Source organism: Lichenostomus cassidix, chromosome 17 (genome assembly GCF_008360975.1).
Source record: "Lichenostomus cassidix isolate B80296 chromosome 17, HeHo_3.0, whole genome shotgun sequence".
In the NCBI taxonomy this organism is placed as follows: domain Eukaryota; kingdom Metazoa; phylum Chordata; class Aves; order Passeriformes; family Meliphagidae; genus Lichenostomus; species Lichenostomus cassidix.
This window is the reverse complement of record NC_139497.1, coordinates 10,014,331-10,029,708: the sequence shown is the minus strand read 5'-3', so window position 1 is coordinate 10,029,708 and position 15,378 is coordinate 10,014,331. Positions and strand designations below refer to the sequence as shown.

The window sequence follows — 15,378 nt, the reverse complement described above, 5'->3', positions numbered from 1 at the left end:
AAATCCTGCGGCTTCAGTGCGGCAGCAAAGTCTGAGCAGAAAATGGCAAATGTTGTGTGGACCAGACCTGTCCACATGGCACTGAAGGGGACAGGGTACAGCACTGTGTGGCAGGTGACTGGCCACAGCACCTGTGCTGCTCCCCCACTATCTCCACCCACCATCTTCTCCCATCTTTCCTCTTCTGGTCCCTTCTTCCTCCTCCCATCCCTCCTTTCTCAGCTGCCTATCCCCAGCACTCAGAGCCTATGGCACAGACCCAGCAGGTTTTTCTCAAGCTGTGCTGTCACTGTGCTCCCTGTCACTGCTCCCTGTCACTCTGCTCATGGCTCCTTCCCTGCCTGGCTGTCTCTGAAGCACTGCTCCTCTCTCCAGTAACTGGAGGATCACTCTGTGCTGAGCCAGGGTCCTGACTCTGAACAGCTCTTCTGAGGCAAAGCAGTGGAACATGTGGAAGGAGAAGGAAATCATTCAAATGTCCTGCGTGCCAAACAGAAAAGACCATTCTACAGCCAAGTGCTCTCAAAGGAGTCTGACTCTCATTCCCAGCTTTTCCCATAACACAGACAGGCTGACAGTGGAGAGCAAAGAAAATGAGCTGAGAGCTAACAGTACCTTTGGAACTGCAACCCCCTTCCCAGGGCATTTGGAACAGCCTCTGGGAAGCTGCCTGGAACCCTAGCATTGCAGCAGCCCCAAGCAATGGCATTTTGGTCTCCTATCAAGCACCAGAGGGTATTCCTCCCCAAAAGTATCATTTGTCTGTGGTGTGCTGGGTGTTTGCTGTTGAGCACAAAACTTAGCCACACAGAACTAATGCTCACATCTGGTTGCACAATTTAAAACATCTTTCCCCAAGGCTATAATTAGACACTTTTATTAGTGCTTTACCCAGTGAGCAAGGCCTCAGAGCAAGGCAGCAGCTGTGTGAGCCAAGGCAGAGGAAAGCCAGTACTTGTGCTTAGGTTAAATAAATCATTCTAATTCCCATGTTAACTCTCATTGCCACATCTAAGCCAGGGAAAACAGCAGAGCCTGGTCTGAAGCCAGGAGTGAACAGCAGTTGAGAGCTTTAACAAAGTTTCAACAGCAAGCGCCCTGAGGTGCCTGTGCAGAGTGACACTCAGCAGGGCGTCACCATGGCTCAGCAGGGACAACCCCCCAAGGCAGCTCTTTCCTCAACAGAGAAGACCCACATTTCAACACTTCTGTCCACATCTTGGTGAAAAACAAATGCAGAACAACTGTGAGAAAAACTCAGCGTTTCTGCCCAATGTTTCCACCGTCTTTAGCTTCACTAAAGTGTCACTGCACCTTTCTGACCCTTACACACAAACCCATGAAACAAGGCAGGAGAACCAGCAGCAGGCTCCTACAAAAACACCAGCACACCCCAAAATCAGTGGCAGTTTCTTGAAAGCAGAACTTCTGTCACTGCCAGCCAGCTCAGACAATAAGAGGTGCTCTCGAGCATGTTTGGAAAAGAAGAGTCCTGAATGCACCACCCTGGTTTCTCTACCCATATGAATTCGTGTTCTGAATAAAGCCCTTGCTTCTCTCTCAGGTTTGTTAGAGGAGGAAGAAAACCTGTCCTCCCTCCCTGTGGCCATGCTCAGGGTGCAGCACTCAGGGCTGGCCCAGATCACCAGGCTGGCACAGACGGTATCACCCTAAAATCCCAACACAGGCCAAGCAGGAACCAAACACACTGGAAGGCAAACAAAGAAACTCCACCTGCTGAGAGCATCAAGGCCACAGGGCAGAATCTCCAGCAGAGACCACCTGTGTCCACCCACCCCAGACCTGCTCTCCTTCCCCTCCTGCTCGCTCCCAATTTCTCATCTGTGCTCCCAGGCCACAGGGAATTGGCTCTGCGCAGGTGTTTACTGAGCTAAGCCACGATGACAAGTTTTTCTGTGTGCAAACGTAACATAGTATGGGTTCATTTTCAAATCTTGGTCACAAAACACGTTCACAAAAAGCCCCCTGAAGACTAAATATGGAATGATTTGGCAGCCCCAGACTGTACAGAAACACCCTAGGGGATTTCTGTTGCATTTAAATCTGACACCAGAGCCACACAAGTGAGGCATTTTATTCTTTGACACCTGGATTCAAAATAAAAAACCCATTTATTGATGAAAATTGCTCAGAAGGCAGGGCAGCAGGGCTGCAGGAGGAGAGTCCCTGCCTTTTGCACCACAGACATCCATCACACTTACTTTGTAAAAGCGGGAAAGGATTTGAAATCAGGGGACTTGCGGTTTCTGCAAAAAAGAAAGAGATTTAAATATTGAGACTGGCAGAGACCTCGCTGCATTCTACACAGCTCTGCCCATCTGCTCCCGATCCCTACTCCACAATTCCAGAATTATGGAAGGGGGCTCCATTTACCACAAAATCCAACACGTCCAACTGTGAATTTTCTCTCTCTTGCTCTATTTCTCATGGCCAGGACTCTGCACCTTTCCTGTCCAATTTGAAATGTCCAGAGACTTTAATACACACTCTATGCTACTGCAATGGAAACAAGTGGGAAGGCCAGCAAAGAAAAGCCAAAGGAGCAAGAAACCCTTTACAGAGGCTTTCTTTGGGGCTCCAGATGCAAATTCCCAGTTTCACCATGCAGCTTCTTTAAACTGAAGCTGGGAAGAAAAAACAGGATGTTTCATCCTCCCTGGATGCCAAAGGAGAGTTCCTAAGCAGTGCAGTTACTTCCGGCTGAGAATGCACATTTGCTATGCAGCATACCTTGCCCTGCCTCTCTGTTAAGGAATAGAAACCTGGATGCTGGCTGCCCCTTGTGCAACCAGGAGTTGTCTGCATCCAGCCCCAGTGCCCTGGAACAGAACCAGTGATCTCCAGCACCTGAGACCATGTGTGGTTTCCTACAGTTCCCACGTGAGGTTCTTTAGTGTCAGACCCCTGCAGAGGGGAAGAAATCATTAGTGTTAAATATTCAGTCATGGATTCAGAGCATTTCCAGAATGGTCCCAGGTGCAAGGCTGTCAGCTGGCACATCCACGACTGAGGCTCTCAGGACTCTCTGACAGACTTGGCCTGGTTTCCTTGGAAGGAAAACTGCCCTCATGAACTGCATGGGTCAAGCACAGGTAGACTTCCTGCTAAATAGCTCAATGTGCTGTGGACCTGAGCTGCTGAAGAGGGCTCCAGATGGCAGGGCCAGCCAGTAAGGAATGAAGATGAAGACATGGGTGATGCTTGGCAAAGACATGACTGGACAGTGCTGTGGAAAGGGGATGCATGGGAGGCACCAGCTGAATATGGAATGCTGTTGATCATTTAACGCATTGTGATCACCCAGCAGTGCTCCAGGTGCTACTGCAGCTGCTGAGCTCTGTACCTGGGGCAAGACCTTCACTGAAACAAGTCCCTAACCTGACCCTGCTGAGCAGCTGAATAGGGCAGGCTCCTCTAGGCACCATTCTCTTGTCCTTGGTCCCTGCTCTGGAAAGTGCCATGCTCACTCAGTGAGCACATGGATACTCTTGGCACCATCCACAGCTCCAGGCATTCCAGGGCTCTTGCAGCAGCCCAGCTGTACGTGAGCTTTTGAGGGGCAAACTCCACCACTTCCCTGTTCCCCCAGAAGAGAACCTGATCTGGAGCAGGGATAGAGCCCAGCAGTGGCACAGAGCATTTAAAACAGCCAAGGAATTCTCAGCACCACCTCTGGCTGCCCTCCAGACAGAAGTGCTGCCACAGTGTCCTCGTTATGCTTGGCTTCCTACACATATGGAAACCACTGTCAGTCTGTAACAGCAGCTGAGGTACTCAATACAACACTGTTTTATGTGAAGGAAGACTCTTAGGATTTTTCTGGTCTTCATATTTATAATGGGACAATTTTTTATCCATGCACTGTCATGTCCCTGTTACAGCACAGTCACTTCCACTAAAGCCACCTATCCAGGCAACATACACAGAAATGTCCCAGTTTGAATGATTAATGATAAATCACCTTGCACTGGGGATATGTAATCTTTCCCTCCATAGATTCTCCAGGAAAAATGAGAGTTCATTTTTTTCCGCCCACACTTTGTTCTCTCAGGGACTCTTTTGACCATGCCCTGCCCAACCCCAGCCCAATATCTGTGCCTGCAGACTGCAATCCTCAGTCTTATCCCTGGCTGTGTGTCCCAGTTCTGCTGAGTGCTCATTGCCTCAATGCTTTCACATGGATTGCCTCAATTCTCCCCTGGTGTCCAAAGGCTCTAGAGCAATTGGCAGGATCTCACCCACAGAGACTGGCTGCTGAGTGGTTATTTTAACTGAGATATATTTCTTCCTGTCTGCAAGTTGCCTGTTCAACATGAGAAGTCTGGAACAGCTTAAATGAATGTGGCACCAGAAATAAACAGTTCATTCCTAGAAACCTCAATTCCACACAAATGCCCTTTCTGGTCCCAATGGACGCAGTGGATGCAATGACTTATTTATGCAACCAAGCAAAGTGACACTTGCTAAACCAAACCTCTCCCTGTGTGACTCTCATTCTCCTGGTGAGAACTGCACTCAGCTGGTGACCCTTCTGGGCACAGCACTTCAGGCTGCTTTGAACATGCAGCTCTGTCTATTTGTGCAATTGTGTTGCCCCAGTCTGTGCGGTGTTGCCCCAGTCTGCACTCCCTGTGCGGTGCACGAAGTGGGAGCTCACAGAACAACTCCCCCTTCCCTTTTTCCTCACTCCTCATACTTGGCCATTGGCTCTCCCAGCTCCACAGAGAACTGTAGCAGTCACAAATCAACTACAGATGAGAAAGAGATGTAATGAAAGTTGTATTTGTGCTGACAGAGCCTGACAGGCAGCTGGGTGCACCTCAGGAGGCAGAGGCACAGGGGCTGGCTGTGCTAACGTCACACTGCAATCAGTAATCAAGAAGTATTATGCCCCAAACACTAAAGCTGCACTCATCCACCAAAAACCCTATCCTGAAAGTCCTGTCTTTCCAGCAAAAATCCCCCCAGATCAGCTGTATGATGGCTGGACTACAGGGGATGAGCAGAAGGGGATGTATGGTCACAACAGGGAAGGAAAATCCCAGTGTTTATAACACATCTAAGCGAACATCTGTTTGTGCACCTGCACTTCCAGGACAGAAGAGCTTTTTTGGAGAGAAAGTTGGCAGTAGCCACTGCTGGCAGTAGCCACTGCTGAGTGTGGCCTTTCACCTGGATGCACAGTGGGAGGATCACCTGGATGCACAGTGGGAAGCAGTCATCACGTCTGTCCCCAGCACCCCCAAACGGAGCTTCAGGAGAGATTTAGTCACAAGTTTAACACTGCTTTGCACTCTGCCTTTTGCTGCTTCCCACAAAACTAAAGGTTGGTTCTGCTCAGCAGCTAAGCAAGAAAGAGTTGCTTAGTGAAGTGACCATCCTGCTTAACACAAGCTAAACACCCTGGGTTTACATGGCAAGTGGTGAACGAGACATTTCCAATCATCCTCCCACTTTACCTAGTTCAATGCTACAGCTGGATGAGAATTAGGAACCATAGTATGTTGTAGGGTGGCTTATGTGCATTTGCACTTGCTAAGCATAGCTGCCTTGGAGAAGGATTTGGGACACGGGCCTGGAGGGACAAGACAAGGGGGAATGGCCTTAAGCTGAAGGAGGGCAGGGTTAGGTGTGATATTGGGAAGAAATTGTTCCCTGTGAGGATGCTGAGGCCCTGGAACAGAGTGCCCAGAGAAGCTGTGGCTGTCCCTGGATCCCTGGGAGTGTCCAAGACCAGGCTGGACAGGGCTTGGAGCAGCCTGGGACAGTGGAAGGTGTCCCTGCCCAAGGCAGGGGGTGGGGGTGGGACTGGATGAGCTTTAAGGTCCCTTCTACACAAACCTGTCTGGGATTCTATGATTCTGTGACCTTAAGTGTACTGCATACAGAGAAAAATAAAATGCAGCACTGAAAAAATGTTTTGCACTTAGAAGTGATTCACCAAGAAGAAATCTAGCACACAAGATCAGGCAATGACAGACCAACAAGCTTGCAATTTCTGAAAATCCAACTAAATACATGTTTAAAATCCAGTCCTGTGTTGTTTAAATCCTGACAACTGGAGATTCTCAGGCTTTTCCAAGGATTTTTACTCCAAATCAAATGTAGAAAATAATTTTTTTTTTTTTGGTCTCAATCTCATCTCAGCTTGGCACAAACTGACTCAAAATAAGAAGACATTTCCATTGACCCTCTCCCCAGTCTGAAACAAACAGTGCTGGAAAGCAAAGCTTTGCTGTGTATATAGGAATGAAAAGTGTTGACATTTTAAAAACTGGAAATGCTAAAATTGGTTGCACTGGAAGTTCTGACAGTAATAGTTCCCTAAAGCAGCAGATGAAATTGAGACATATTTATACAGCTTAAATCAACCTTGAAAGTTCAAAATATTTCCCAATTCCCTACATAATTTCAACCGTTCTCTTTCACATGTGTAACATTGAGCAAGTTCAGACTTCAACAAACACTGACAATTTCAATTAGATTTCCCCTTTGATGACTGTATTTGAAGGTGTCGGAACTAAAGAGCTTTTTTTCTCTTTTCTTGCTTTTATTTTTCTTCTTGGATTCTCACAATTTCCTTAGTCACTCTCAGCCTTCATTTTACAAAGGAGTCATCCATAATGTCCAAAACAAGCTGCCTTAGGCTGTAAACACTTGAGTTAGAGATGGTTATTGTCCCTGAGGAAGGTCACTGTCCTTGTCTGAAGTCAGAAGAAGGGAGGCCCCAGGGAGATCCCAAAGCCTGGGAGCCCAGTGGTTCCAGAGGGCACTGGCACAGCAGTCCCAGCCAAAGGCTGCTCTCTGGCTCCAGCCACACACCGATGGAAAGGAAGGCAGCGACCCTCACTATGGAGAACAACACTCAGCTCAGCCCCTCTGGGGGTGGATTTCCCTACCCATGCTCAGGCTGATCAGAACTGCCTTTTACATTGCACAAACTGACCTTGAAATATTGTTTGGCCTCTTGAGAATTTAAACCAGAAAACCCCAGGATGTGTCAAGACTCAGCAGAACAACCCCCACCAGGGAGGGTTTCCTTGAAAGCAGCTTTATGGCACCTTAAGGAATAACAGCTTCTGCTGTTCATCCTAATGAGCCAATTCCACGTTTCAGGATCAGGTCATGACATTGCTTTCTGGACCTCCCTCAGCTCAGCAGTGGATGAACAGAAGCTTCGCATGACTTGGGACCTCTGTTGCCTGTGCTCCCAAGGCAGCACAAGGGAGCAACTGGAACATTTTAGCAGGATGCTGTTTTTAAGCACTGTGAAATTTCCAAGTTTCATCAAAAAGCAAGTTCAAGTGGCTGTAGAGATCCTTCTCCATGACACTCACTACAAAGGATACTCTCCAATCATAATGTGGATGACAACTCGAGTCCTTCACCCACTCCCTGTCTCCATCCCACTCCACTGGGAGGAGACAAACCTGGGACTCAAATCAGCCCCAAAGCAGTGCTTACCATACAGCACAGAGCTGCTGTTTTATGGGCAGCTAGATGCCAGGTGACACAGATAAGGATGCCAGGTACCTGCATTCACTATGACAAGGACTGGGGTTTTGCATAGGGAAGAGACATCTGAGATCCAATATTTTCCATTCTAGTTCCATCCTTATTCCCACTCAGGACTCCCTTCAGCATTGCACCCCAGTGTATTTTAGGTGGCTTTAGCTGCTGACCTTCCTGCTCTGCCTGTCCTGCCCCTCACCCCAGACATGAAGGGGTCTGTGCTGCTGCAGTCAAGACAGTGACATAGGGAAAAATCAGAATGTCCCCAGCTGGGTGGCCTAAAAACTCCTGTTGTTCCCTTTGATATCTCTGTATCCATGCCTGTGACACAAAACTCACATCAAGCATTGAGATTGAGAGCAAGAGCCATCAAGCATTTAACAAGGCCCAAGCCACACAACTCTTGGCTGCTCAGCTGGGACCTACATTTACCTCCCAAACATGGTGACTGTTCCTTACAGCAGCAGTTTGGTGACAAGCAAACAGCAGATGGGAGTGGGAGGACGGAAGTGTCTGTCCTTCTGCCGTTCCCCACCACATTATCACCACCTGCTTCTCTGCCTGGGAGAAATCTGCTGGCTGGAGCACAAGAGAGGACAAGCTAAGAGTGCCAGAATCGCCCAAGAGTTCTCATCCCACATGTGACACTGAGCCACATGGTGTTTGTCCCACCCACTGAGACACAGGCATGGAGAGAAGGAAAATGGGGAGGCAAGGACACTTCAGCTCTTCCAAAAGGCAGCTACAGAGAGCTCTGCCTGGACACTTGAGCACACAGAGCTTTCCACGACCTCTCTGATCACAGTGACACTCACAGTGACTGGTGATACTCACCCAGGCTGCTGTCAGTGAGGTCATTGGGACTGACTTCTGATAATTGGAAGAAATAAAAGGAGAAATGGCTTGCTGCAAGGGCTGGAAAAGAGCACTGAATGGGACATGTAGGAAGCAGCACAAAAATGGAGCCAAAGGGGGAAAACAGGGCTGGGGAAGAAAAGAGGATGCAGGATAGAGAAGGGAAAAAGGGAAGAAGTTCATCCAACTCCAAGCACCAGCCTGGATTTGAGGAGTATGTCAGCTGCTTAATGCAGAAAGGAACCACTTTGAACCAGAGCCCAACTCCCTCAAACCAGTCCTGGGCAGCTCACTTGAGTTCCTCAGGTTTCCTGGCTCAAACAAAGGTTTAGGTGAGTACCTTGCAACTCCCTGCAGCCTGCCAGACCCTTGACTGAGGCACTAAAATAAACTGACACTACACACGGTGCAGACAGAAACACTCCTTCTTACAGGGAAATAAGATGAGCAAATCACATGAAACTTGCTACTCAGCTTGTACAGATTTCTGGCTTTGTTTTGGTTTTTACTGTGAACTTTCACTCGTGCTTTAAATGTTACAGTCCAGATAGAAACAGATTGAGGAAGATGAGTGTGACGTGAGCTACACGAGATGGCAGGGAGAACCTGGGAGATGTGTTACAGCAACAGTGGGTCAGTATTTAATAGCTCAGAAAGAACTGACTTCTTGGACTATTCAGTACAGCCACTCTTCATGTGTGTTTTTTGTCAGCGCTTCCTGGACTCCCTCCCATGCTACAGGTTCATCTCCCCTCCTGCAAAACTTGACAAGAGGAGGTTTGCAGCCAGCAGGTTTTACCATACAGCTTTCTTAGTTTCAGGAATGAGCTGTCTGATAGGAAGGAAGATATTTCTGCCCTTCCTTTGTTGGCTGTACAGGGTTTGACAGGAATAAAAAAGGTACAATCCCAGGCTGCTGCTTTCCAAGGGCTCCAGAGGAGTCAGGGCCCCAGGTGGTGCATTGGCATTTACAGATGTGCACTTCAAGGCTTTGAAACCCTTCAAAACACTCACAGTATCCACAGAAGACAGGAACTGAGCTGCTGAGAGGCAAGGGCCACATTCAGGTCTGTGTCCCAGGCTGGGAACTCAGGCAGTCAGTGACTACACTGCCCTGAGCCATGTCTGACAGCCAGTCTGGGCTCACTGACCAGGGCATTGGCAGCCCCAAGGTCTCCTGACTGCCCAGGAGGAACAGGACTAATGAGTACAAAGGCCTGAAACACAGAGTCAAGCTCACCTGATGGGTTCTGCTTACACCTCTTTTCTTTAGGTTTTTCTGTCCCCGAATGACCAGCTGCAATTGTGGTGAATGATGGATTAGTACATGATTGTTCCCCAAAACACAACATGCAGCATTTTAGCAACAAACAACTTTTTTTCCAATTCCCCATCACCCACTCTGCTACCATACATGGGTTTTCCAAAACCACATCACTGCTTTTCAACATGGTTTCAGAAAGCCCCTTACTTGCTTCTGAGGCAGATATAACCCAACAACATACACTGTGTAACCTGCTCCAGGGAGATATCCCACCCCTTACCTGTCCATTCCAGCCAGAGGCATTACCAACACCACATATTCTGGTTCCCTTGGATGGGGAATGGAGGGAGGCCAGGCTTTTCTGCTGGCATGATATTTATCTCTGCAGCAAGATGCCAAAATTATACTTCATCTAGTCTATTACTTTTGCTCCAATCAGGGAGCATAAGAGAATGGCAGTGGCCCACTGGAAGGCAGGGCAATACGCAGGAATTATATAAAAATATAGATGCACAAAAAATATAGATGGTATACCTGAACAAAGTTGTCCAGGCCAGTGGTTATGTTCAGTTACCACCACTTGGACTTAACACTGCAAGGAAACTGCACAAGTGGAGGGGATTTTCATTTCTTCTAGCACACATATTTTGTATATGTATATGTATGTCCCACATACACACATCTGGTTCACTGTGACCTCCACACAGTGAATCCACATACAGCTGGACATTGGTTACAATGACATTTAAATAAGTTGTCACACTCAGCATCACTGTAACCTGCAAACTGCTGTTCTATCTGCAGTCCTCAAACTTCTGCTTGTTGCAAAAGGCTTTGCTTCACCAGGACTGCACTGATATACAGACACAGCTGGATCTCCCTTCATCCTTTCCCTACAGCTTTGCTCCCCCCTGAAAAATCTATGCTCAAGCATCTGATCCTTGGCAGCAGGATTCCCACATCACCTGTTTTACAGGTCTGGAGTGCAAGGAACCTGGGGAGGAGGAAGAACAAGGCACTACCCAGGAGGCCTGTGAGCTTAAACAAGGTACCCCAAGTACACCAACACCCACTGAGCACAGCTGAATCCTGCTTGGAGAGGAACATGGATGCATCAGCAGGAAGGGGTGACCACACTTACCACTGGAGTTCTGAGAATTGCTGTTTGTTTCTTCAAAGTTGTTTTGCGCTTTGCCTTCCACTCTTCTGCTGAAAGCACTTTCTGCTGGGTGGAGAACAAAGCAGGGATGGTGACTGGTCAACACTGGATGCAGAACCAGGCAGACAGGAAGCAAGACATGCTCCTGTGCCACATAATCACAGACCCTGAATACAGCAGAAAGGTCAAATACCTCATTTTGGAGGCAAATGGGCCAGATTCAGTGAAGGGATAACAGGAGGGTATTTTTCTTGAATGCCTTCTGGCTGAGGTGGCCTGGATTGGCTCTTAGGGAGCCCATGAACACCAGTCCTGACTGAACCAGAAAGGTCATGGCTTCCTCCCCTGCAAAAAAACCCAACCCTTACTCTTACTCTTCCTTAAGGCAACAAGTAGCCCTTACAGCCTGTGAGCATAGGTGACCAGTCTGAGACTGAACTCAGGTCCTCATCACCACACCAAAGTGTCACCTACAGAAGCACTGTGCTTCCCAGGCACCTGCATGCCCTTCCTACACACCCTCATTGAAGCAGAGGCCCAAAGGGCTGTCTCAGAGCCTGCCCACCATGTCTGGAAAAGTTGTGGAAGATCCTCTGCTCTGTGCTTCCCAACAGTGCCCTTGTTCCTAGAGCCTCTTCAGGGCCAGGAAGGCATGCCCTGCTTCTGGGTAGGGCAATGCTCTGCCACTTCAGCCACAGCACAGGGCAGCTTTCCAGGATCTGTACTGGGAGGGCTCCTTCAGGGGGCACAGGTGGCTCCTGGCCCTGGCAGGGGCCACAGTGTCCTGAACCATCACTGCACAGCACAGCTCAGGGTCTCCCATACTGCTCAAGCTGGTGTCCCTCAGCACAAGCTCAACAGTGCAATGAGGTCTTGTCTCACTTCACCAGGTTTGTAAAATCTGGGCAAATGGATTTATTGTAGTGACTCAAAGGATAAACGAGATTAAAAAAAACATGAACTGGCCAAAGCAATGTGTGTGGCCTGTGCTGGACAGACCCTTGCCCTGCACTCTCATTATGGAGGCCATGGTCACCCGAGGGGTTCACATGGACATGGCCTGGTCTGGCTCTGCTAGGCTCAGCCTGCAGACTCTGCAGGGTCTTTCACTCAGGAGTGATGGGGACTCTTGAAAACTGGTGCCAGATCATGATTTCATTCCAGACCCCTGCACGCCACTGGAGTGGTCACAAGTGCTGTCAGGACTTGGCAGAGGCCCTGGGTCCCTGTGGGCTCCCAGGGCTGCAGTGTGGCTCAGACACATGGGCTTTGGGGCTACCAGAGACCTGAACTGCATGAAGAGCTCAGCCCATGGATTTTGGTCAAGCCAGTCCTCAGTTGATCCTTTCAAATCCTGAGCAGGCTTCTCAAACTTTCAATCAACTACACTCCTGACTCTTGCTAAAATTCAGGAGAGCAAGCAAACTTGGTAACCAAATCAACTGAAACAGAAACACATAAAACAGGGCTGAAAAGGAACTGGAGACATTATCTATCCATGCCACTTGACAGATAAATAATAGGAATGAGAGGCCTTAAGTAACAGGAAAATCAGATGGTACAGTGGGAAAAGAGACCATGACAAAATGGTTTGGGTCAGCCCACTCCTCCCAAGAGACTCAGGTTCAAATCCTGGCTTACGTCACAAGTGGAGGTGAGTTGGAGGTCCCCAAAGACATTTACAAAAAATTTACATGGTGGTTTTGCCTTCATCCCTTGGCTTCCCTCTCCACCCCTTCCCCAAGTCTGGCAATAGGAAAAATGTGGTTTAATGCATCTGCTTGGTCTTACTGTGCCCTTCCCACAGAGAGGGCAGCTCACACCTGATCTCTCTCTCCTTGTATTGGAACCTTTTGAATGTGAAGTAAAACTATCTGTATGGACCAAGTCAGTGCCACTCTACCAAGGGTCTGGGCAAACCCTGTCAGGGGACTGGTATCCTAGCATATCTGCAGCTATCCAGGCTCATATGAATGTCTCTAACCCCAGCACTTGGAAGGCATCCCTTCTGGAGAGTGTCTTCCTGACAGGTGTTTTGGTCAATGCATTTGGCCCAGGAATTCCAGAAGCCCTCAGATTGCTTTTGTAGGAGACACAGCTGCCAAAGACCCCCAGAAATGACAGCACTGGACAGATAGGTGGGACCCCAGACTAGGATTAATTTCTTGAAGCTCAACCTACCAGGCTGAAGCATCAGCAATTCCCTCCTGTGTACAGGAAGGCAACAGTGCTGAGATTTTACCCAATGCTCTGATACATTTTTTCATTAGAGAAGTCAGGGAGTAAAACTGCCTGTACAAAAACCATCTCCCAGTTTCCACTTAGATGACTCTGGCCCAGGAAGGCTCCCAGTTTTTGCAGTTTTGTGAAAGACATGAAACTGGAAGAAGTTGTTGCAAGTTTAAGTAAATAATGAAAAAGCTTTCTCAGTTTTAACTCCTGACTTGCTGGAACTGGGTGGACCTCAAATTAGTAAAAACATCATATAAATGTTTAAGAGGTGCAATATCAACATGGAATCCCAGGATTCCCAAGTGCAGGAAGACAGGCTATTCACTGCAAGCCCTGGCAGCTGTGGATGTGTGTTATCCAACAAAACCCAACCTTGTTCAGCATCCCATGGCCTCTCTCACCACAGCCACCTCTTGTATTCAACATCTGTCCATGCCAGACATTTTAGGGGTATTTAAACACCAACTGATTTGCCAGCCCTTCTTCTGCACCCAGATGGAATATCTGTCCATCAATCCTACAGATGTAAGAGTGCTTCCCAGCTGACTGCACATGGCACACTATGCCTCACACCCTATTTATTAACTGGTATTTTTCAGTACTCTTTGCTTCCTTTTTTGTTTTAGAGTTTTTTTGGGGTTTTTTTTTCAGGTTTGATCTTGCTCGGAAGGAGGAAACTGCGACACTGGGAGGATCAATCCTAACTTACATTTTCTAACACCTCAGTAATGGTTCTGTAGCACTTATTTTGTTGTTTATCTCTCGGAGCTTCCTGTGGGGAATGGAGCACTGTGAAAACACCTGTACTCCATTTCACTTCCAAAGGCACAGGCCTAGCACTGAAAACATCACCTGGAGTGAAACATACACTAAATGCCAAACAGTGCTGAAAACCAAGCAAAAATCCCCATTCCTGACAAGCCATTACACCAATCCTTGTCAGGAAACTCTCCTCAGTTTGTGACACCAGGATTTGAAACAGAGTCTTTTGTACCTTGTGGTTACCATGATGCTTAATAAAAACAACTCGTCACTGGGAAGAGATTATAAAGACCTACTGGTGAGGTACATTTTTATTTATAATGTGCCAGCTCCCTCAATTGCTTCTGGGAGCAGCTTTTCTGGGACAGTCATGGATGGAGCAGACTGAGCCCAGGAAAGATTAAAAGCTTACCCAGGGCAGGACTGGACACTAAGCAGTTCAGAAAGTTGATGGTAGAAAGGCAGTTGGTACCTGTGATGGCCTTGCTTCCTGTGGATCCAGAGTTTGGAGTGCGGAACATCTGGGACTGGGAGGCGGGTGGGACCCCGGAGGGGGTGCGGTGCAGGAGGGTGGAACAGCGGTTTATGGACACCGGAGATTTTTTGCTGGACTGGGTCGTCTGTGTCTTCACTGCCACGAAGAGTGGAGATCGAGAGAACTCTGGATATGAACACTCAGAGCTAGTGCCTGCACAGCCAGGGAGATCCCAGAGTGTGGGCCTGCTGGAGCTGCTGTCTGACAGCCACACTCACCAATCCCTGCGCGGAGCCGCTGCAGATCCACCGATCCCAATGGACACAACTGGGCTCCCCCCTCACCCGAGGGGACATTGCTGAAGCTGGTTAGCTCCCTTCCACACCTTTAACTGCCACGTGACCAACCCATTCCTCCTCAGCAGGAATCACCCCATCCATCCAGGAGCACTGTGTGATTGCCACGGCCTGGCTGGGTGCACCTGCAGCTCTGGCCTCCATTCCTATGGGCTGAATTTTGGGAGCAGGTTTCTAAGCTACTTAGTGCTCTGAGTAGGGAGAAGTTTACATCTTTGTTCCTCGAGCCTTGAATAAATCCTAGGGATCTCCAGCTACATTCTTTGTCTCTTCAACAAAATACAAAGGAAGGGGTGCTGTTGGAATGGAATGGAATGGAATTAGGAGGCAGAGTGAGTAAAGGCCTTTGGTTCCCATCTCCAGATTGGTGACATGTGGAGAAATTCTGAGTATTACTGGGATATGCTCCTTGAATGCATCATTTTGGTCTCTGCAACACACAGTGAGGATCACCAGGAATTTTCAATGCCAAAAGTCATCTGAAACACCTTCAGGAGGACAGCCCTTTAATTGGATTAAATAAATTCACCACAAAAATGGAGGAACTGTCTAAGAACCCCCTTCATTCCTAAGGGACCTCTTCTAAGGAAATTTGCATATGGGTCCTGAAGCCCCAGTCCCACTCCGACCACCTGTCATGAAGAATCACTAACAAAGAAGGTTCACATAACCCACAGCCCCACCTCCCCACCAGTAATTTCTACAGTGACACTGTGGGATGCCTAAAGGTGGATGGACAACA

General features: G+C 48.3%; 1 protein-coding gene across 16 annotated transcripts in view; it reads right to left on the bottom strand.

Moving 5' to 3' along the window:
• The window catches only part of ZNF618 (zinc finger protein 618), a 160,431-nt gene that overhangs the window by 20,686 nt on the left and 124,367 nt on the right, over window positions 1–15,378 (bottom strand). For 9 of the 16 annotated variants that reach the window (XM_085076468.1, XM_085076474.1, XM_085076472.1 and 6 more), the window contains 4 exons: window positions 14,278–14,493; window positions 10,794–10,877; window positions 9,629–9,685; window positions 2,223–2,267 (listed from right to left, as the gene is read on the bottom strand). In XM_085076468.1, coding sequence (XP_084932594.1) covers window positions 2,223–2,267; window positions 9,629–9,685; window positions 10,794–10,877; window positions 14,278–14,493 — 402 coding nt within the window. The remainder of the gene's footprint in view (window positions 1–2,222; window positions 2,268–9,628; window positions 9,686–10,793; window positions 10,878–14,277; window positions 14,494–15,378) is intronic. The other 7 variants (XM_085076462.1, XM_085076467.1, XM_085076475.1 and 4 more) reach the window with 3 other exon arrangements.